At 35.3% G+C, this 23668-nt stretch overlaps 5 protein-coding genes across 5 annotated transcripts; 4 read left to right on the forward strand and 1 right to left on the reverse strand.

Annotated features, from left to right (window-relative positions):
• Positions 1 to 130: 130 nt before the first annotated feature.
• Positions 131 to 1751, forward strand: LOC149406710 (putative E3 ubiquitin-protein ligase SINA-like 6). Its single transcript, XM_089608335.1, has 2 exons — positions 131 to 525; positions 891 to 1751. The coding sequence occupies exons 1-2, from the start codon at positions 184 to 186 to the stop codon at positions 1557 to 1559; spliced, it is 1011 nt and encodes a 336-aa protein (XP_089464461.1). The 5' UTR covers positions 131 to 183; the 3' UTR covers positions 1560 to 1751.
• A 1630-nt stretch (positions 1752 to 3381) lies between these two features.
• LOC149406711 (putative E3 ubiquitin-protein ligase SINA-like 6) lies at positions 3382 to 5175 on the forward strand. The gene is made up of 2 exons (XM_089608341.1): positions 3382 to 3754; positions 4291 to 5175. Exons 1-2 carry the CDS (start codon positions 3431 to 3433, stop codon positions 4942 to 4944), a joined length of 978 nt encoding a protein of 325 aa, XP_089464467.1. The 5' UTR covers positions 3382 to 3430; the 3' UTR covers positions 4945 to 5175.
• A 2102-nt stretch (positions 5176 to 7277) lies between these two features.
• On the reverse strand, positions 7278 to 9974 carry LOC149406712 (UPSTREAM OF FLC protein (DUF966)). The gene is made up of 5 exons (XM_089627459.1): positions 9788 to 9974; positions 9635 to 9704; positions 9432 to 9544; positions 8256 to 8919; positions 7278 to 7662 (listed from the first exon to the last, which is right to left on the reverse strand). Exons 1-5 carry the CDS (start codon positions 9972 to 9974, stop codon positions 7536 to 7538), a joined length of 1161 nt encoding a protein of 386 aa, XP_089483585.1. The 3' UTR covers positions 7278 to 7535.
• A 2833-nt stretch (positions 9975 to 12807) lies between these two features.
• On the forward strand, positions 12808 to 15045 carry LOC149406713 (E3 ubiquitin-protein ligase SINA-like 7). Its single transcript, XM_089626240.1, has 2 exons — positions 12808 to 13265; positions 14112 to 15045. Exons 1-2 carry the CDS (start codon positions 12882 to 12884, stop codon positions 14766 to 14768), a joined length of 1041 nt encoding a protein of 346 aa, XP_089482366.1. The 5' UTR covers positions 12808 to 12881; the 3' UTR covers positions 14769 to 15045.
• Positions 15046 to 18286: 3241 nt separating this feature from the next.
• Positions 18287 to 22360, forward strand: PDE194 (formyltransferase). Its single transcript, XM_089608354.1, has 11 exons — positions 18287 to 18487; positions 18568 to 18630; positions 19054 to 19188; positions 19421 to 19523; positions 20133 to 20203; positions 20617 to 20721; positions 20911 to 20944; positions 21223 to 21323; positions 21590 to 21649; positions 21714 to 21917; positions 22108 to 22360. Exons 1-11 carry the CDS (start codon positions 18362 to 18364, stop codon positions 22195 to 22197), a joined length of 1092 nt encoding a protein of 363 aa, XP_089464480.1. The 5' UTR covers positions 18287 to 18361; the 3' UTR covers positions 22198 to 22360.
• The last annotated feature ends 1308 nt before the right edge of the window (positions 22361 to 23668 follow it).

Here is a 23668-nt window from a genome sequence, read left to right on the forward strand (position 1 = left end):
CGACATGATTATTTTGACACCGGTTAAAATTTATTTTATATTTAATTATAATTAATCAAAACTCAGTAGATACGAATTTTAAAAGGGAAATTAAATATTTATTTAATTTTCAAAATTTGTGTCTGCTTTTGTTAAGAAGGAGCTAAAATAGGATCCCATTTAGTACAGAATTCCTACGCAGCCATGACGAAATCTTCTGTATTCAATGATGATGAAGCACCGAGTCTCCGAAATTTTAACGAGAGTTTATGTTCACGAGTGAAACGGCGACCAGGTCAGGATTATTACGCTGATCGAATTCACCAATACGAGGATTCATGTCCCGAATATCAAGAAGAAGAAGAAGACAACGAACTGGAAGTGGAAGACGAAGAAGGAGAATCTAGGTCACCTGTGAATCGTTTCAATGAAAACCCTAGATCGCCTATCGTAAACACGGATAAGTCGATATACGTCCTCTTGTCGGACCCGGATGTTCTCGATTGCTGTATTTGCTTCGAGCCCTTAACCATTCCTGTTTTTCAGGTAAAAATACAATTTGATATTTTTTGGTTATCCTTGAATGATTTGTCAACTCACTGCTGAAAATTTAACATTGAGCGATTGAATTTATGTGCATCTATGAAACAATATATATTTTTATTCAAACCTGGTGATTGTTATTACTTTCTTGTATCGTAGTTAATCTATGGCTTGCGTGATTATTCCCTCTGTAACCGATGAAAGTACTCGAGTCAAGCCCGAAGACCAACTGTGGCACTGTTAAATAGAAATGATCAATTATATCATATATTCAACTTCACAAATTTGAAATCGAATTTTTATATGCACATCTTGCTCTGTTCATATCTTATAATTACTAACTTGGCATGGTGTTGTGTTGTATTCAGTGTGGAAACGGACACATAGCTTGCTCTTCTTGCTGCAATGGCTTCCGCAACAAATGTCCTTCCTGCTCGTGGCCCGGAGGCTATACCCGTTGCCGAGCAATCGAAAAGGTCTTGGAATCAGTCAAAATACCTTGCAAGCACAAGCGATACGGTTGCGAACAAACTTTGGCTTACAGCAACAAGAAAGACCACGAATCAAGCTGCTCTTATTTACCCTGTTCGTGCCCGCTCTCTCATTGCGGCTTTGTGTCTTCGGATAAGCAGTTGTACTCACACTTCAACACCGAGCACTGTTACACCGCAACAGGGTTCACTTACGGAGTCGGTTTCAGAGCTACGCTTGATGTGACCGTGGGCTTTCTTGTTCTTCAAGAACTATCCAAAGGTGTCTTGTTTGTTCTGAGTTGCAGCGTGGAATCTCTCGGACATGCGATCTGGCTTAGTTGTATATCGTCGCAGACATCGGCGGTGCTCAATTACGACGTTTCTGCAGAGAACGGAGATAGTTTTCTCAAACTACAATCGGTCGTGAAGTTCACTCGGGACATGGGTGAAAATTCTCCGCCAACCGGGCTCCTACTTGTTCCGTTTGGTTTCTTTGGAACGGCCTCGTGTAGAAATCTCTCCTTCGATCTCTGCATCTCCAGATACAGTTGCAAAGTCATTTGAAACGCCATTTGCCTGTAAGTAAGTAATATTTTCTATATATGACAAGAGTTATCGGCGTTGATTGTGTGGGTACATCTTTGGTACGACGAGTTACGTCAAGGTTTCTTCTGAAAATAAATTTTTAGGAACAACATTGCCATGAGTTTTATTAACATTTTTTTTTTTAATGGAAACCTGATTAAATTTACTTTAGCTGGTTAGACTTTGTGGTCTTAACGGTATGCAGAATTAAGAGGACTTCTCAAAATTGTTAAATTATTGTGAAGAATATATTAAAGAGTTCTTCCAACCGCATTTGGGATTGGAAAGACTGGAACAGTCTGAGAATTCCAGTTTAAATGAAAGAAGTTTAAGGTGAAATCTCAATGCTTGATTTGGAAAACCTAATCAGTATAACTTTTGAAATAAAATTTATTCGTATTAATTATATTTCATAATTATTTTATAAAAAAAGAAATAAAATAAACGTTAAATACATCTCCAACTAAATGAAGTTCGACTGCGCTCTGAGTTGATGTCACTTGGCTAGACTGCAAATAGTTCAGGGAAGTTATTTCCAAACCACGGACATAGTAAAAAAAATTGAAGGTTGGGAAAGGACATCTTTTTATGAACAATACAAGATGCCGACATCATGGATTCGGAGTCGTCTCGGGACAAGAAAGAAAAGAAAAGAAAAACTGTCTAATTTTTTTGTGACTAGGCCATATTGAGAGCTCCGCCGAATGGAAGAAGATGCTACGTGAGAGCGATCAAGCTGTAAGCTGTGTAATTATCAATGTTTCAGGTGAAACTTGCTTTGCTATATTCCGAGAAAAAGTGCAATTCCGGTAAGATGTCCAATTTCTATCCCACAAGGCTTGTTTCTGGGTGTACAAGATGATAGAAATGGTTTTTTGGCAAAGAGAATATAAAGAAAAGATTCACAACTCATTTGGGCGTTCGTGTAAGATCGTCGTATCACTGTGTTACTCCCCAAAATCAGACATATTGAGCTATAACGTTGAAAGTGCCGAGCACAATTTATATATAGCACAAAGGTCCAAAGTAAAATAGAATCCAAGATCACAGAATGAAGGAAGGAACTATTGCAAATATAGAAAAATGAAATATTCTCTAAAAACACTTAATATTTTTGCGTTTTTATGAATCAAAGAAAAAGGTAAGAAAGTCAGATTTATGATTCTAGGTAAATCCAAGTATAACAAGCGAAATCATCAATAAAAAACATAATACCTAAAACCTCATTCGTAGACACAAGGTAAGGTCGTTTATGCACATAATACAAAAACTTGAGTATAATAAGTGAAAATCATCAATTAAAAAAAAAACATAATACTTAAAACTCCGTTAGAATATTTAAGTCCTTAACTTTGTTGCTCAATGACAATTCGTTCTCTAAACTTTATTTATTATTATTGTTAATTATCAGCTCAAAATTTTGAAAGAAACACCAATCTTCTTCAATGCATAACTACACCACACACGCACAAATTTTACTATAATCATAATGTATGTTTTTATTTAATATTTTTCAATACTTAATCACACAAATAATTAGATTGCCCCTGAATAAAAATAGTCATTAAACTTGTTTTGAAGTTGGATCATCCTTAATTGTTTTAGTTAGTGAGAATTTGGTCCCTGATTGTTGCTGAGAAAAAAGAGCGAGACAAAATTGTGATTGAATAAAAATATAGGGACGGTCACGGCAATTAAGAAAAGATTAAAGGCTAATAAGAAACGTAGTGGATTAATAGTAGTTTTCTGTTAATGTGTTACTATATAGCTTTCTTCTTTTCAGCACTAGTCTGTCCAACAATATAACTACCAAAGTACTAAGTACTAACAGAGACAAAGCTCACGGCGATATGGCGAAAATTTCTCTTTTAGGTTCAAGAAAGAGAAGACGTATCGAAGAATCGCGAGCTGATCAGGATGGTGATGCTAATCGCATTCACCAAGACCAGGAATCGAGTCCCAACGATCAAGAAATAGACCAGGAATTCGCGGAGGAAGAAGAAGAGCAAGAAATGGAAGAAGAAGAAGAAGAAGAAGCAACGGAAGAAGAACTCGACGAAGACGAAGAAGAAGAAGCTAGGTCACATGATAAGTCAATATCCGCCATTTTTACGGACTTGGAGGTGCTCGATTGCGGAATTTGCTGCGAGTCGCTAACCATTCCCGTCTTTCAGGTTCATTTTCCTTTCTCGCTTCTTAACTGAACAGACCTTTCCTTGTATTTGTTACTCGTTGGTGGATTGTTTTTCGAAATGTGTGATCTTGAGTTAAAGCACGTCTGAATCTTTTACATTGAGTGATTGAATTTGAGAATCTTGGTGATTTTTTTTATTCAAACTTGTTTCCCCGACGAATTCGAGAATCTTTGTGATTATTGGCATTTTGTTACGGTTTGAGCGTATCTGATTTTGCTTTCTTGTTCTCCTCTCACTTTCTGTTATAGCAAGTCCAGTTTTTATGGCTTGAGCGATTATTCTTTCGGTATTCTGATGAAAGTACTAAAGTGAAGCCCTATGGCCAAATTTAGGCACTGTTAAATAAAAGTAACGATCAATTATCTTACAAGATTCACCTTCACTAAATTCATATGTACTAACACAAGGAAAATTTTAGTTTGGTACCGCAATTGCTCTTGTATTTCATATGCACTTTGCTAACATGTATCTATATATTGACATGGGGTCTTTTGTCGTGTGGGTATTCAATCCAGTGCGAAAACGGACACATATCTTGCTCTTCTTGCTGCGCTAGCTGTGGCAACAAATGTCCTTTTTGCTCGTTGCCCATTGGATACAACCGTTGCCGAGCAATCGAAAAGGTCTTGGAATCAGTCAAAATCCCCTGCAAGCACAAGCAATACGGCTATGAACAAATCGTGACTTACAGCAACATAAAAGACCACGAATCGAGCTGCTCTTATATACCGTGTTCATGCCCGGAATCTTTATGCGACTTCGTGTCGTCTTACAGGAGGATGTACTTGCACTTCATCCGCGAGCACCGTGTCTCATACTCTTTCAGTTACGGAGAAAGTTTTACGGTTATGAAGGCACTCAGAGATCTTGTACTAAGAGAATGGGATGACCGTCTCTTGTTTGTTCTCAGTAGCAGCAAGGAAACTATCGGATGTGCAATCTGGATTAGTTGTATATCGCCGTGGACATCATCATCATCGACTGTGATCCATTACGAGATTTCTGCTGAAAAGAAGGATCATTTTGTCAAACTACAATCGGTCGTGAATTTCACTCGAGGAGGATTTCACAGCCGTCCAACAACTGGGGTCGTAATTTTTCCGTCCCTTTTCTATAGCCATACAATGTCTGGTTATCCCTTCTTCGAGCTCTGCATTTACAAACAGTAGTAGGGATCGCTAACTAATTCGAAATGTCATCTGTCTATTACTATTGGTATGTAGTATTGTCTGAATTATATCACTGTTTATTATGAAAGAACATTTTCACGAGTTTTATAAGCTTTTCGTGGATAACTAATTTGATCTTTTCTCTTTATTCCAGCTGTACCATATTTGATCATGAGTTTATGGTACTTTTGTTTGTTAGATTTTATGTTATCAGACATGGGACAAAATTCAGAGCACATCTCAAAATTGTAAAAAAAAAAAAACTATCCTTATTCATTTTTTTCCAGCAGCAACTGAAAAGATTGGAACACTCTGGGTGTTCTAGTTTAGATGAACTATGACCACAAAGCTGAAGTTTGATCCTTTAAAAACTTAGACCTTAGATGATAAAAGTTGGAAAAAAAAAACTAGAAGCCTAATGATAGCTGGTTTTCTGATAGATCTAGGCTTTTCGTGTACTGTGTTCCTTGAAAATGTGCATGGATAGTGAAGTCTTGGCAATCAAAAGCAAGAACTTGGTGGTACTTCAATTCAAGCATGTTTAGATGAACATGGATATTTCAGTCTTGTAGCTTCATTAGTTAGGGGTGGTTTTGTCTTTCACTTTGTTTTAGTCTGATGTGTCATTTTAATTGACATGGCGTGCTTTGACTGGCTATTGTTACTGTACGGGATGTTATTCTATTATGTCCTGTTTTTCATTGTGTATTTAAGCTCGTTTTAGAGCTTCGGCTCAGTAATAAGAATTTCTCTATTCATTCAATACTTCTTTCTTCTCCAATCAACTTTATCCGACGTTTGGTCGTAAAAACTTTATAACCAGCTCTACTCTTTTTGTGATGCTCTCAGTAACCAAAGGCAAATTATAAGCCTTTTTTTTTTAATTTAATCTTACTAACAATTGATTATATTTCTAATGAAATACTTAATTTAATCGAAATTAATAGAAAAAAGCAAACAGCTTCGCACGGCAGATAATTTGGCACCAGGGTCTTTTCTGTCACAGAAAGTGCTTCTTAGGCCAAACCGCAAAACTCTGTGTGAGATGAAATATCTTTAGTGCAAAGGGGTTTCTAGCGCCAAAATATAAAGCAGAACTTCTACTATGCATTATAGATATTTTGTCGCTTGAAGTCTTTACTTAGAGAATTCGCCAGCCAGGTACATGAGACATAAATATCTTGTGCGTCAAAACTTCGAGTGATATAAATTTCTAGGGCGCAATTTTTTTATTTTATTTTCGTATATTATAAATAAAATACAAAAATTATACTTTACAATAATGCACAAAAAATTAAGTTAGACTCAAGTCCTTCAATTTTTATATGCATTTTTAATAGGTTCTAAGTAAATAGACACATTTACAGTTTGACATTGCTAAATAACCAATGTTTCGTAAATATTAGATAAATAGTCACTTTCATATATTTACAGATGTAAATCTTAGGTAAGTAGTCATTTCTATTTATTAAGCGCGTAATTTTTATGACTATTTATCTAAGATTTACGAAACGTTGACTATATAACAATTTCAAACGTTTTAGTTGACTATTTATCTAATTTTTGTTTTTGTTGTGGATTCCCGACGAGACTGTCGTGCGAATCCGATAGATCAAACAAACCAAGACACACAGCTTTTACCGAGGTTCACCAAAAAACTTGGCTAATCCCCGTTGAGCTCCACAGGAGAAGCTCTCGCACTATTCAGATCGATTACACCCTCAAAACCTTCTCACACTCACAGAGAATCACTCACCACCCAAATTCAATCACAGAATAACTCGGTAGTTCTAACAGAGAAACCTAATACCGATTCCTCACACGAACATTGATCAAGACGATCACAAAGTCACTCAAGAATTTGTACAGAGAGATTATCAAGAAGAAGAAGATATAACTCTTAACACTCAGAGAAATTGTAATGAATCCTTATCGCACGAAGCTCCAAGCCTTTATATACACTACCTCATGTCGAGAGCCGTTGGATGTGCTAGGATCTGACGGTGGTTGGCTTATCTCGGCATGTCATTAGTTGAGACATACGACAAGTCGTATGACTTACTTCCTCGCCTGAAATTACCACCGTCCAGTCAATCCTACGCATTGGGCTTGGACCTTCATCAGTCTTCATTGGGCTTCACACACAACAGTTTTTAATATCTAGTTTTTACGATTTATAAAAACTTCAACGGTTTTTATGACCTTTAACCAAAGTTAAGTTAGACTCAAGTCCTATAACTTTTAAGACCATAAGAATTTAGAAGTATTTATGGTTTCTAAAAATTGAAATATCTAGTATCACCAAAATACCCACCAACGGCGTGTAATGACAAGTACACAAGAGCAAATAAAAGTTTTGCAATTAATCCCCTATCAGAAATTGGTAACATATTCGTTTGGCTTAACTTTTCCAACTGGCTACACAGTTTAAACTAATAAAGAAAGTAATCCCACCATTACTTTTCAAGTCGGTCACACTCACACAGAAAGGATAAGAAGAAAGGTTCATTAATCACACACTTTAACTACTCTCTAACTAGTAACTAGTCAATCTCATTGAAATTGTAAACGACTCGTGAATTATGGTAATGTCATTTCTTGGATTCGTTGGACGTGGTCGATCTCCTTCGGGGTATGCATTTCCCTGTCGTTTTGGTCTTTCCTCTCTTCTCTATCTCTTCTTCCACCACACCTTCTTCCATCGTTGCTTTGCCACTTCTGGACAAAAATTAATAAAAGCATCATTAACTCAAGCAACAAAAAAAAATAAAAAATTAATAAAGTTTTTTTTTTTTTTTTTACCCATTATATGTTCTGCACTAATCAAGCTATTACTTTTACAAAACTAACCACATCTAGCTTAACTAGGCCTCTATTTATAGTTTTATACCATTCTTTCGAAAACAAAAAAGAAACCTTTTTTTAAAAACATTGAAGCCTGTATTTTAACCAAGCAATTAAAAGGGATAAACTAATAAAGTACCACTTCACCAATCGCAAACAACGATTTTACTCGGCTAAAAGTTTCATTTATAACATACATTTCAACATCATTATGCTTTAATCAAATTTAAGACCACCTCTAACTAATATTTACATTTTTTCTCACGATATATATATTTTTTTTAATTCTAAGCTAAATTAATGAGTACAGTTCAAATTCTATTGAAAAATAAGACATCTGTTAATAATACTACTCTAAAAAAGGACAAATAATTTGAAGAAAAAAAAAACAAATAAAGTAAATTGTTATAATTTAAAACATGATCAGCTAATAATATCAATACGACATGATTAAATACTGAACGTACCTTTCTTCATTGTAGGAATTTGACCTCTGAAGCCTCGAGGAAGGCACAGCTCTTTCCTCAGTCTTCATGGCCTCAACGATACTCCCACTGAAGTACTCTTTCTCCTCCGCCTGAACATTCCCGAACCTCGGATTCTCCGAAATGTACTTTATCATCTCCTCGTCCGTACCGCTACTTCTGTTATAATTGCACAAAACCCCCCGCTGCACATTTTTCGTCGCACCCACGTCCCTCGCCGCCGCCGGGATCGCCCTCCTCGCCACCGAGCTCCCGCACGCGATCAGCTGCAGCAGAACCGAGCCCCGGCCCGAGGCCGCGGCGGCGGGCCCCACGGAGTCGGAAACGACGATCGAGTACTCGTCGTCGTTTTTCCCCGGCTTATTCTTCTGTGTCGTCGTCGTTTTCTCTTCGGGAACAAGCTGTGCTTGTTGCTGCTGCTGAGTTTCGTCGGAGCAAAGCGCGGCGGTGACTTTATTGGAGCAGCGATGAGAGCGCGGCGTGGTTGAGCTCGTGCTGTAGCTCGTCGTCTTTTCCTCGTCTAAGAGCTCGTAGTCGAGTAATTCTTCGTCCTCGTCGTATTCTCTCGGTTCTTCGTATTTGACGATGTTTTGTTTGTGTCTTGTGCTTGTTCGTCTCTCGCTAGCCTCTTGTAGTGATGATCTCGCTGCCCAAAACATGAAACCAATAAGATTATGGAAAAATATATACGTTTGTTTCAAACTAATTGTTTAGGTAAATTAGCTAAAATTTGATAATTTTAGTAAGATAGCCAAAGTTAAATTGACAATACACTTAAATTGTTTTGACACTTTATATTAGCAATTTATCAATTTAAAAACATTTAATCCTAAGATTTAACAAAATTATTAAAACATGATATTTGCACATTTTTACTATTTATAAAAAACTAAGATAGATCTGTTATATTTTGCAAATTCATTAATATTAGTAGGCTATTTAGCTATAAGACACATAAGTCATTGGTGCAATAAAAAAGGGTACGTCTTAATCACATCATTAATTAATATCACCATAATTTTTCCGTTGTTACTACTGCTTCTAATAAATAAAGGCACAAAAAAGAGGAAATAATTAATTCATGGGTATTATTAGTTGTACTATTACTATTAGTTAAGTTAGTGTGATAGTACGGGGTATTTTGGTAAATGTAGTTACCGGAACAGCCTTCAACAAGTTCGGAGCCTTTGAGAACATACTCAGCTCCTTCTGATGGGTAAATTGTATCATTGGTAGCCAAGTCGTTCCACACGTACCCGTTTCGGTAGCTCCTGGAAAATAATTAGACAAAATATTCAATTTAATTATTAAAGATAAGAAAAGAAATCAGTACAAAAAAAATGAGAAAAAAAAGGTGTCACCTTTTGCAAGACCAAGAATAGAGTGAAGGCATGCCTTTGCCTCGAAGAATTGTAAGCCGTTCCATCACATCTTCATAGTAAATACATGAGAATAGTACATATGAACATATGAAAAAATACAGCAAAATATATATATATTTTTGAAAGTTCTACCTTTTAAACGGAGCGACCTATCGGCCAAATGAGTGACTTCGATGAAATGAGGGTGCTCAAGATGGCCATTTCTTGAGAGATAATAGATAACTTGGACTTTCTTAATGGGGTTGACTCTTGGCCTTGGACACACTGTTGTTCTCTCGGGGCTTGAATCTCTCATCACCCTTCTTGATCGAATATCCATATCCTTGATTCAGAGATTTGTTTTTTTAGAAAAAAAAAAAAAAAAAAAAAATTCTTCACGTTGTAGTTTCGTTCTCTCTTTGAGCGTGTTTTGGTTGGTATTTGAAAAAACGCCTTCTTCTTCTCAGACAGCCTTAACTTATATATTTAGTGCTGAAATAAATAGTGCGTGTGTGTTGACTTGTAACTAGATATATAGCAAAAGAGAGATCATTTATGGCGTTACAGAAACATTTCTCTCAAAAGACGTATATGAGAGTGATCGACTTTTAATGCTCTGTTACATGCAAAGCAAATGCAATGAAGAAGAAAGGTCATAGGGTTTCGTGTCATAGGGCATTAAATGAAAAGAAGAAGAAGAAAAAAAAAAAGTGTCACAAGAAGAGTTTAGCTAGATGCAAACAAAAAACAAAAACATGGTGAAGCTAGATGAATAAATAATTAAATAAATAAAACTAGCTGTTGATTTGAAGCTGTAATTTTGACTTTAGTTTCCGCTCTGAACTCTGAATTCTGAAGTGAAGACAGACAAAGACAAAAACAAGCAATGGTATCGCTTTGGAAACCAAGCCACAAACTCATATTCCCTTTTTCTTATATTTTTTTTATATTATAGTATTATTAAACTGTATCGTTCTCGTTTTAAGTACTGATCATTTTAAATTTTATTTATCGGCTTCGGCAATGAGGAAGTTGACTTTCAATCCGAGGAAAAACAGAAGCATTGATTTAACTAAAATTTACTAATATGACGATGAACATGTTTAGATTCGCGTTTTCGTCCCAGACCCAATTTGAATACATGATTGTGAACGGTTAAAGCTTTGTATTGATATTATTATTAGAGATATTATTATTTTTGTTTACTCATAGGTTCTATAATCCTCCGTGTCGATTGGTGGTGCAATATGGTTTTAGCCTTAGGTAGATTCAGATAGTGTGGGGTCAGAATTTCATGGTGAAAACTCTGTTTTTTACCATGCCCTTTATTTCGTTGGCTTCTATTTATTTACCATCGGGGGTTACTGTTATTATGCCCGCGAATCTTAGTTTCACCTTTTGTCCCGTTTATAATGGGAGATTTCACCATGGATTGGACCATTGTGTATAATTCTCTATACAGTTATTATACATGTGTGATGTGAAGACCTTTAAATTTAATATTCTTCAATATATTTTGATAGAAAAAGAATCCTAACAAAGTAGGTATAATAAGTATAACTACAATATACATGGAAACCTAGAAAATAACTAAAACTTCAAAAAATATTAAAATTAACTAGCATTAACATAATTAAAAATGATATAACAAGATACATGGTCCAATCCCCTATTATAGGCTGAGGTTAGCAAGCGAGTCACGGACTATAAAATACCTATAACTTTATGATCAATTTTCACTTTGAAATGTTTGTTAAGATACTTCGGTTTGAATAAATTCACCATCATCTAAAATAAAACAACATAAGTTAGAATAAACAAGGATATGCATAAAATAAAGTGAGTAATTATACATATAATGGTGCTAAAATAATAAAATAAAAACTTACCGGAAACAACTTGTTTTGAATCATTGAAAGCCTCTACTTCGTCTATGTATTCCTGCAAGATCATGTGATCTTTGTAAGAACTCAACCAACTTTTAGTGCAAATCAAAACTTCCACCATTTTTCGAGATAACAACCTTCGTAAAGGGTCTAGAATACGACTAATTATGGATAATGCCGATTCAAACGTGACTGGAGACACCGGAGCAGTTAGAACGTCTCTAACCATACGCGATAAAACGGCGTACTTGATTAAATTGATCTTCCGACATCTCAATAAATCAAAGTAATTGTCTACATCTTCTCCTAATAACTCTTCACAATCTTCAATCAAGTACTTATCGACTGCGTTTCTTTCTCGTTATTCACAACGTAAATAATAAGGTCGGGTATGAAAAAAAAATGGTTATGAGTATCATCGACACAAACTTGTAAATGAATGAACTAAACCTTAAAACCGCAATGTGTTTTTATTAGTGAGTACCTTTTATTATCAGTGATATAATTGAAGATGAGAATGAGAAGTTTTTAGATGACTTGGCGGTGTGGATAACGTTTGAGCCTTCTCTTTCTTCAGCTAGAAGATGATATTCCAGAGCACACTAGTTTTGAGATAGAAATTGAGAGCTTTACCATTAAGAGAAGTTTCGGCTGTGAATAAGCTAGAATGATTGGAATGAAATGCAAACAAAAAACAGAAAAGTACGTAATATAATGGTTTTAAGGTGCAACATTTTGAAAATTTCCGCAATTTAAGTCCTTTCAAAAATACATTTTTTAAAACGGTAAACAATTATTTTTCTGAAATAAAATTGTAAACAATAAATAAAGTTAATGAAGCGAAAAATAAAACAATTATAATAAAAAAAATTATAAACATAAAAAAAATGAAGAAATATAAACAACTTAAAATTGCTATGTTTCGCAGTAAAAGTTTTGCACATTATTCTTGCTATAAAATACAAAACACGACTACCTGAAACTGACCCACACCCAGCCTACAACTCGTATTTGGGGTGATAATTGTTTCTAGTAGTTATTTTTTTTATGAAAATAAAGTTTTTCCAAGTATTTTTCTTAATGTTCACCGTTGGTTAAATTTGTTCGCTGTTTTGAGATCTATTTATATATAATGTTTATAATTTCATTTATAAATAAAATATTTCTAACCATTTGAAAAAACATTATATTTGTAATTTCCCTTATTTTGGGCTTATTCGCCAATTTAGGCCCAGGCCCATTCTCCCACATCTATCTGAAAACGAAAGAAGCGTGCTCTGTACGGGAGTTTATTCCCGCGCGATGTAGATCTGAAAGCTTTTCTTTTCCCTCTAAAGTTCCTCCAAATCCTAGAAAGAAAGATGGCGAAATTGATAGAGTTGAGCGAAGAAGAGAAAAGCCATGTTCTGGATCCAAAAAAGCGACGAAGAATGGATTCTGAAGAAACACAGGAGGACGAAGAACCAGAACCACAGCCAGTCGAAGAGGAAGAAGACGAAGAAACATACGATGAATTCGAGGATGAGGAGCAACAATTCGAAGAGGCGGTCGACGAGGACGACGAAGCAAAAGAGGTAGTTGAGGACGAGAAGAGTACGGAAACAGTGAAAATTGACGAAGAAGGTGAAGAAGAGGAAAAAGAAGAATCGAAGGAAGAGAACAAGCGGAAATTTTATCTGACTGACCTCGAGCTCTTCGATTGCTCTGTTTGCCTCCAGAGACTTAATATTCCGATTGTTTATCTGGTTCGTTTTACTCTTCAATTCCAATAAAGTTAAACTTATTCTTGAAATTCTTACTCGGATTCATCAGGCTTCATCTATGTGATTCTTATGAATTCAATTAGTTCAGATTGAGCTGAATTGGTGTTGATAGTATTGCATTTGTGTTAAACTCGTAGATTTGTTATTACTAACAGCTGAATAAACAATCAGATACTAGCCTAAGCTATGCTTTTTGAGACGTCTGTATTTACCTTTACTGTGATTCCTATTTCCTCTCAGATTGGGACTCACGTGGATTCGGATTTTGTTGCAATTTCGTAGAAATGCTGTACGAACGCTGGCGTTTTGGATTTCAAATTTAAAGATCTAAGCTCTACAAAACTGGTTCTTAATCTTAATAATAACAGTTGACAGAAACCATATTTTCAAAATAGATGCTAGATTCGTCTTCTAAATATACATGACATCTATGCTCTACTTTAAATAATTTGTTTGCATCGAATCTACTCATCCATATAGAATTTCGCACAAAATTTGCGTTCTAATTTTTTTAGTGTCTGTCTGTGTATGAAATTCTGACATAATACATTCATACAGTACAAGCTCAACATTTTGCACAATGTGATTTTCTTTTAGCTGAGAATGTAAAAATAAGTTTGGAATTGGTGTTTTCTACATGTTTCTGGTTAGAGTTATCATGTTGAAAAATATATCTTCTATGTTTAACAATCCCTGTCTAAATTGGATGAACATTAACAGTTTGAATATGAAATTCTCATTTACCTACAATGAATCCCAGAAACTCGCACATTCGGTGGATTCAATTCGAATCTGATAGTATTTTGTTATTGTAACGCTCTTGTGCAGTGTGAGAACGAGCACATGCTTTGCAGTGGCTGCTTTTCGTCTTCGAGTACGTGTAGAATTTGCGTTCCAGCTTCTAGCTACAAGCGCTGTCGCATCCTCGAAAAGATTCTCAAGTCCATCGGAGAATCGTGCGAGAATCTGAAATACGGATGCAAAAGGCCAGTCCACTACACCATGAAGCTCGACCACGAGAAGTACTGCAAGTTCGGGCCATGTTCGTGCCCAATCCAAGGCTGCGACTTTCTCGCTCCATCACCGCAGTTATCGGCGCACTTGAGCATCGACCATTCCGGCTCATTCTCACGCTTCTCGTTCGATCACTTATATTCTGTTAGTTTCGGTCACGACGAGAGGTTCTGTGTCCTTCAAGAGATGAACAGCGGCGACGTGTTTCTGGTCCGAAATGCGAAACATGATTTCGGGAATATGATCAGCGTAAACCAGATCGGACCCCTCAGCTTTAGGAGCCAGTTCTCTCTTGACCTTCAAGCGAAGGATGGGAAGCAAAACTCCCTGAGATTCAAAGGCGAAATCGAAAGCGTTCGGAGTCTGTTTGATGAATCTCCGACCGGGGACTTTCTTTTGGTTCCGAGCCGATATTTTGAAGGCACTGAGGGATTTGAGTTACAGCTCCGGATATCTCACTGTCGTTCCTGACCCTGCAGTTTTTTAGTTCCATAAGTTGAGGCATTGATATATATATATATACACAAAATTTGGTTAAACGACCAAAATGTGATTTGTCATCAGAATAAACCGCAAGTACATTTGATCTGCTATTTGGTAAGAATAAATTTCTATATCCTAGAGTTCTATGCTTAGAAACGTAGTTACTAAACCTTTGATTTTACAGAGCTCGTTTCTTAATGAGGTTACTATATCGAATGTGTGAACACCCATATATTTGAATAGCTCGGTGATAGTTTAGTACCATTTCGTCTTTAATTTTGGGTAAACTAGCAACGTAGCCATTTTGAAACATGGTTTTTGGAATCTAGCCAACGTTTGGTAAAATTTGCAATCTAGCCATTTACTGAAATTTACGGATATAAAATACCTAATTTATCCTTTTTCTTATACTTGATCAAAACACTAGCTCACGTTTGACCGGTTTGAATTGTATACAGCCAATTAATTTCAAATTTTTTCGCAATTTAATTGGATATTTAGCTAATTTAATAGGAGATTCGGTGATGTAATTAAAAGAGAAAATTTAATGCAATAAATGCATAAAAAATTTACCATAATTAACAAATCAGCGGAGATTAACAAAAATCTACAAACATTTACACTGTATTTGCTTACACGGCTATAATTTCAGCAATTTAATTTCAGCTTTTTGAATTCATAATAGGAGATTCGGTGATATAATTAAAAGGGAAATGAAATATTTATTTGATTGAATAAAGTCAAACAAGATAATGAATACACGTAATTATGATAAAATCCCGTTCAAAATTAGAAAATAAATTTGGAAAACAAAAATACCGTATTAAATGAAAAGAAAGAAATCGGCTCTACCAGCACATATGTAAATTTACCATAATTAACAGAAATTAACAAAGCTACGGAGATTAACAAAAATTTACGAACATTTACACTGTATTTGCTTACACGGCTATAATGTTCATTAAAGAAAAAAACGCTCAATAACCAACTTTGCCAAATATATAATTTTTTTAAAAATTCGAAATATAAACCGAATATAACAAATTCGGCTACAAAACCAAGTTTCAAAACGTGAGCTAGTATTTTTGAAACCAAAGCAAGGCTAATATAGTAAATATCATCTTACATAAATATGACACGTCATCAAATTTAGCTAGATTCGAAAATTAAACGAAACGTTGGTTATATTACAATTGCAACGTTTGATGTGGCTTAGATCGACTAATTTTTCTTTAATTTTTGTATTATTTTAATTTCATTTATATTTTTTAATGAGTGCTCTGAACTTTCCATTAGAGTTCTGGTATACAATCAATGGTAAATATGTTGAACTGCTTTTTATACAATGTAGATGTCGGATCAGATTTATCAACATTGGTTTCGAAGATGAGAAATCTATCCACTAGTTTTGAAATTCTTAATATACAAGTTTTTCTCGTATCTTAACCTGCACCAATCTTTTTTTTTCATTTGTAATTTTTTTTTTAGTTTTTTAATCTTTTAATTTTTTTTATTTTAATGTTTGCATTACACAAGTGAATAATAAAAGTAAAAACTTGTCCAAAAATGTAAACAAATTTGTTAGCAATGTTAGTAAAAAAAAAATATGGACGGGATACAAAGACAATTTGCAAGAAATTAAATATTAATAATTCCAAAAAAACTCATTTGAAGAAAACAAAAAGGGAAACAATTAAACAAAAGAAATAAAGTACAAAATCGGATGAATCTTAGCCTGTATAAACACAAGAGGAAGTGATCGATAATGAAAGCGTCGAGGCCCGTTGAACGGCCTTATTGAAGCTTTTTATCGTCCTCACACGGGTGTCGGATTATTTGAGCGAAAGTCTCCAAAGATACAACGACGGAACAAGACAAGCTTTGCACCACAATGCTTGATTTCGGCGAACTAGAACTACGGCCTGAAAACTACCACTAGACTACAAAGAAAACAAACAATTTCGGAGAGTGAGAGAGAAAGCTAAGAAAGACTTGCTTTAGGTGTTGGTGTCCAGAATGAGAACCCAAGTCTGTCTTATAGGATGGGCCAAGCAAGATTACAACCATTGCCCATTAATTCCCGTTACAAAACATCCCTATAACTGCATGGTAAATGCACGGTTATAGACATTCAAAACCAGCCATGAAGGCTTCAGATTAATGCACGGCTACATCCTTAACCATGCAATTTAATACCAAATTAATAAGATTTTATTTTATTTATTTATTTTAAAATAGAATCCGAAAGGAAAAATTAGAGGGAAAGCCCAAGCCCAACCCGCCCCGCCCGCCCGTCGTGCGGCAGCGCGCGTGGTGGACTTGGGTTTCCCTAAGTCATTGCCCCTCTACAAAATTGGGTCACTTTTGGGAACTCAAACTCTTTTAACCAAATTTGGTATATAAGCACACACAAAGTTCACATGTCTCTTTCACGTGTAGGGATGACAACGGGTACGGGTAAAGCCGGGTACACTTATTCCGTTACCTGTATCCGTTATAATTTTTTACCCGTTACCCGGACCCGTTTACCCGGATTTTGAGACGGGCCGGGTAACGGGGATACCCGCCGGGTAAGCGGGTTAAAAATATTGGACCCGTTACCCGTTTACCCGGTTTAAAAAAAGGGTAGCGGGTCGGGTAGACCCGCTTACCCGTTTACCCGTTTATAAAATAAAAATCCATTAACAATATAAAGTTTAAAAATAATAAAATTTAGGTGAAAAATATCAAAGTACTACTACAATATAAAGAACATTAAAATTCAAAATAAATAAATAAAAAATACAAAAAAATTCTTCATTGCAAATTGATCATCTTCATTGTAAATTTGGCCATCTTCATTGCAACGCTATCATCTTCATTGCAACATATAAAAATTTATTATATTTTTAAATATTTAAAAGTTAACGGGTCGGGTCCCGGGTAACCGGGTACGGGATGACTATTCCGTTACCCGTACCCGGACCCGTTAAAACCTTAACGGGTATTACCCGTTTACCCGTTTACCAAAAAAGAACGGGTATTACCCGACCCGAATAAATCGGGTAACGGGCCGGAACGCGGGTAACGGGTCAAATTGCCATCCCTATTCACGTGTGATTATTGTAAGAGCACTCTTAATCACAACACTTTCATATTTCCTTCACAATCAATTGGTATTTTTCAACTTATTTTGAACATCAATTTCTCATTCAATATAGCATTGATTTTGACAAATAAATATTCAATCTTATACCTGTCGCAACGAGGAATAAGAATACGTTGGAATTAATCAATTCCGATGAGTAGACTCCACTTAAATCTTTAGCCACAAATCAACCACACAAATTATAATAAATACTCTTTATTACAATATTTCCAACAAATTTAAACATTTTAAAGATAGTAAGCATTTGAATTATTGTAAATAATAAGTTTTCAAAACGTAATTATTTTGAGGGAAAAAAAAATAAACATTTAAGAAAATGTGAGCTAAATGTGAATAATTTTGGATAGCATCCAAATTGTAAAAAGTTGCCAAAGCTCAACTCCCAGAGAGAGAGCGAGCGAGCGAAGACAAAGCACTGCTCAGAGAGCGAGCGATGAACTCGTCACTCATGCTTCGCCGGTTTTACTGCTTTAGTACTTCCTCAACTTCTTCTCTTTCTTCTTCTTCTTCTTCTTCTCCTTCTAAGAAGAAGTCCCTTATCTTTCTGGGCTCTCCTCAGGTTCTGCTCACTCAAATCATCTCCCCTTTCTCTCTGCATTCCCTTTTATTACTTTTCAATTTCGATTTTCACTTTCGCAGGTTTGCACGCCTGTTCTTGACGCTTTGCTCAATGCCTCAGCCTCTCCAGAATCCTCTTTCGAGGTAAATTAGGCGCAATGCTTTCTCGCTTCTTCGTAATGATCTTATATAAGCTAGAAGAGCCATTTTGATACCCAGGTGTGTTCAGATTATCGCTTAGGTTGATCTTTTTTTTTTTGGTTCACATGTATTTTGATTATAGATTGTTGGCTTGCCAGTGATAAATTCATTTAATTAATTATTTTTCTAATTTTACCATAAGGAATGGTGATTTACTGATTTGTTGGTAATGCTTCAATCAGAATTCATATTTTCTGGTATATCGAATGAAAAACTTTGCCTGCATGATTAAATTTAAGAGAACACTCTTACTTGCTCATCATAGCATTCTAAATATGTTTCTAGACACTCTCATTGTTCTTTGATAATTTCTGGACACTTCAGTGATTTGTCTTCCCAATTAGATACTGATTTGGTGAAAACTAGGTTGCAGCGATTGTGACTCAGCCACCGTCAAGAGGGGGTCGGGGGAGAAAATTGACTCCGTCTCCGGTGGCACAGTACGCTCTCGACAGAAATTTTTCCCCGGACTTAATTTTCTCTCCTGAACGGGCCGGAGAGGTGTCTTTTTCTTCAGGACTCTTTTAATCTCTCTGTTTCCCTTGATTTTCCCGTAGCGCTTTCGTTTCAGTTTCCTGTGGTGACTTCAGTAAGTTTTTATGTGGCTGGGGCTAAAAAAAAACAGATCAACTACATGCTTATGCAGTGATGACTGATGATATTAATCTTTTTTTTTTTTTTTTTTAAATTGAGCTTTACTTTAACAAGGCGTTCGATGTTTACTGTTGTGCAGGACGTATTTTTGTCAAACTTAAAAGCTTTGCAACCCGAACTCTGCATTACAGCGGCTTATGGAAATATTTTACCTAGAAAATTTCTGAAGATACCACCATCGGGTTAGTCAAAGAAGCTTATTGTTATATGATTCAATATTTCTTCTTTTAATATTTAAAAAGATTTACTTGTACTGCGTCCCTTTGGTTGGGTTCAGGTCACGAGCACTATAATTTGGTTAATGCTTTGTATAACATTTGAGTTTCTTGAAAAAAAAAAAATTGATTATCAGAGCACAAGCTTTTCCTTAAAAAAGAAAAGAAGAAAAAGATAGACATGAGACCATCTTTGACCTCTTTAACTATTATCCTTAAAAGTTACATCTACTGTCAACCTTTGACTGTGGGAAGATAAGATACACAAGCTGGGAAAGTGGTGACCGATTAGTTTTGAAGATTAAAAAACAAACTGTTGACCACAAGTTTAATTAAGACATTTTTACGTCTTACCCTTTTTTTTTTCAAGTCTTACCTTTTTGGTGTGGATAATGTACTTACGTCTGGGCATGCACTTGTTGTGGGGATCAGTTGGCTTAATCTTAGTACACGATTAAAACTTATTGAAGCTTCCAAAGTATGGAAAGATCTATGGGTTTCTTAAAGGAAATCGGGATTCTAAATCTAAGGTATGCTAAAGTGAAAGTGATTATTTTTCTTAATCCTCAATTTCAGGGACGGTCAACGTACACCCAAGTTTACTGCCGCTGTACCGCGGTGCTGCTCCCGTTCAAAGGGCATTGCAGGTTCTAATTTTATCATTTAATTATCTTTTACGGGAATTCATCCGAAGTCCACATTATATTTAGGGTATAATGGAATCCCTCCTATTTTCCTTGTGTTGTTTGGATTGAAGGAAAGGAAAGTAAAATGGAGGGGAAATGCATAACTAAATAGGGTATTACATTTTCTTCGGAAAATCGGGTGGAAAAACGTAATCCGTCCAAATTTACACATGTTGGGCCCACGTTCATGTCCCTCTTTTCACTATCTTTCTTCATTTTCCCTCATATTTTCCATGACCTGCAAACATAACATATAATTATATCATTTTCCCATCTCTTTTTCCGTTTCCTTCAAATTTTCACTTTCCCTTGTATTTTCCGGGTTCCAAACGTAAGGATTCGTGTAACCACGTGCTCACAATTTTGTAATGTAGGATGGTGTTAAACAAACAGGAGTGTCCGTGGCATTCACAGTGCGTGCATTAGATGCTGGACCTATTATTGCCTGTGAGAAGTTGGATGTTGATGATCAAATAAAGGTGTGCTTGGGCTTTCACAAGCCTTTTAATGAACAGTACTTAAGTTCTTGAATATAGATCGAATTAATTACTGATGTGTCTTATGGCTTGAAGATCCTGGTCGGGCTCGATTTTTTGTTAGAGATGTTAAGGAACTACCTTAACTTTTTAAGTCATCTCTGACTGATTGTCATACCGGATTGTGTGCAGGCACCAGAGTTGCTGGACCTGCTGTTCTCTGAAGGTGGGCATATATATATATATATATATATATATATATATATATATATATATATACACTATACACCTTAGTTATATATATTATTTTACTTTGTAAAATTCTCCAGGAGAGGTTTGTTGTACTTCACAGTAGAGTCTTTTCCTACCACTGTTCTGCTTAGTTACTTCATGACACGTTCTATTATACACCGCCTTCAAGAAATCCGTTCAACAAGTTTTCAATCAATAAATTTTTCTTCTGTATATGGATTCTGACAACGTAATATGCCTTATATTATCAAGGGGCTAAACTATTGATTCGTGAGCTTCCTTCTATACTCGATGGATCAGCCAAGGAAAAAGCGTGGCCACAGGATGATTCAAAAGCCACCTTAGCTCCAAAGGTACTACTCCGTGTTTACACTTATACGACATCATCAAACTGAATTTTCTTTGAAATTAGACCACTCTAGATAATTATATCATTTAGTTTAATGAAAAACATGTGCTCATCAACAATTTTAATTATTCACGTAGGAAATATCTTTGCTCCGTGTAATACACTCTATTACAAGTAACAAAAATGAAAAAAAAAAATAATAATAAAAAAAAAATCATTACAAGTATTAATCTTTCTCCATTATTTAATTTTATTTCTACCCAATAATAGATGACACCGGAAGAGTCTTGGCTCTCCTTCGAGGAAGAGGCCGTCGTTCTACACAATAAGGTATGAAGAGTTTTCTCTTCCTTGAATGAGACCGAAACAGCCATGACATACACAACCTCGATAGGTCCGGGCATTGGCGGGGTGGCCAGGTACGCGCACTAAAATCGGAGTTGATAAGAATGGAGATGGTAATCTCGAAATATTAGAGCTTAAGATAATCACAACCAGAGTTAGCAATCGAACCGACATTGAACGCAACGAAGTGAATGATATTACTTACGTGAAAGGTGCCCTAATCTTTCCGTGCGGACGAGGGACATTTCTCGAGGTATGTATGTGATAGTTACTTCAATATCGCAGTCATCGAAAATAGATGTTTCATTGCCCCACACTTGCCATGGAATATCGATAGTACAACAGTTTTAATCTTCGTTGATCCACAAACAGTATAGTTGATGACAAATTTTTTATTTTTATTTTTTATTTTTATTTTTTTCGGCGTTGTGGGACTCGATCAGGTACTTGAAGCTCAAATTCCCAATAAGAAGGTAATGGATGCCGCTGCGGTCTGGAATGGATGGCAGCGGCAAAAGGTGAAGGTCTTGTGACCGCGGAAGTGACTTTTATGCCAATACGAAAGGGTTGGGAAATGATTTTTTTTAGTCTCACTGTAATTCCATTCTTTTTAGTAGTGGGTTGAGTTATTCGCATGAGTTTACTTCAGATACAAGTCAGAACTTTGATGAAATAAAGATTTTATTTGAAGATGCAGATTGATTTATTGAAATTTACTTGATTAAAAAAAAATTAACTTATGGTTAGTAAGTAGGGCTTTATCGACAGAAAATAGAGTATCTTGGTCGAAGCATTTACAGTAATTTAATTTTGTGCTGTGAGGGCCGAGTTTCAACGTCGGGTCGACAATTCGAGTTTCGACGTGCTCGGTATTGGGAGCTCACTAGTCGAGTTTCGACTTTGGGTCAAGGGGTCACAAATAATTTATTTGACGGTGGTAATATCTAGAGTACCTTCCATTAATAGTTCATTCTTTATACTTTCAGAAAATTCCTCCCTTATTCTAAATGAAATTGTAAACACGAGAAAATGCTCATTAAATGATAGTATGCTACTATTATAAACAGTATATAAAAAAGTCGAATAAAATTGTAAACTAGAAAACATACTGTAAAAAAGAGATGTGTATGAAATAAATAAAGTATTTGATGAATTAGGTTTGAAAAGAAGAACCAGAGGTAATTTCCACTGCTGAAGTACCAGAGTTCGATGTCATGCAAGGGAGCCAACGAGCGCAGGCCGAGGAATTGTGAGTAATATATGCGGAAAATGCATGGGAGATGTTTTTTTTTTTTTTTTTTAATTTATTATAAGAATATCGTGTCTAAAGTTTTTATCGTGAAAATACTATTTTTTATTGTAATTTCTTATTTTTTTTTATCATTTAAAAAAAAACCGTTACTTAACTTGTTTACTATTTACGGTTTTATTTATAAGAAAAATAATCTCAAATAGTTATTTATAATTTAAAAATATAATATTTTTGTTAGAATTTAGAATATACATTATATTAGAAATATTACATTTTAAATAAATTATTCCTATAATTTTCCGAATGGATTTTTCTGGAAGCCACATTCAAATGATCATTCACTTCTAATCCCATTCCAAATTACGTACCACTCATCCCCATACTTTCATAATTGATAATCTGCATACGCTATTTATAATACTTATTATTGACTTGACGAATAAAGCAATCCGATGTTTAAATACATTACAAATCCTTTTCTTTTATACCAAAGCAAGACATGTCTAGTGTATTACCTAGTTTCTTCTACGGACTTTTAGGCTTTTATTTTTTACAAAATACGCAAAGAAGATATGTCACTTTTGTGTTTTTTTTTTCGCCTGTGCTTTCCGTACAAGCTAACAATTGCATCTTCTAATATGCTAATTTAAAGGTTGTAAGATTCTTACGCATTCGAAAATTGTCCGTTTGATTATTCTTTTAAGCTGCTATGACTGCGTTGTCCAAGAAATTCAGATAAAATTCAATTACAA

Source organism: Urtica dioica, chromosome 1, assembly GCF_054948205.1.
Source record: "Urtica dioica subsp. dioica isolate 48M chromosome 1, U.dioica_male_clone48M_v1_H2, whole genome shotgun sequence".
NCBI lineage: Eukaryota > Viridiplantae > Streptophyta > Magnoliopsida > Rosales > Urticaceae > Urtica > Urtica dioica.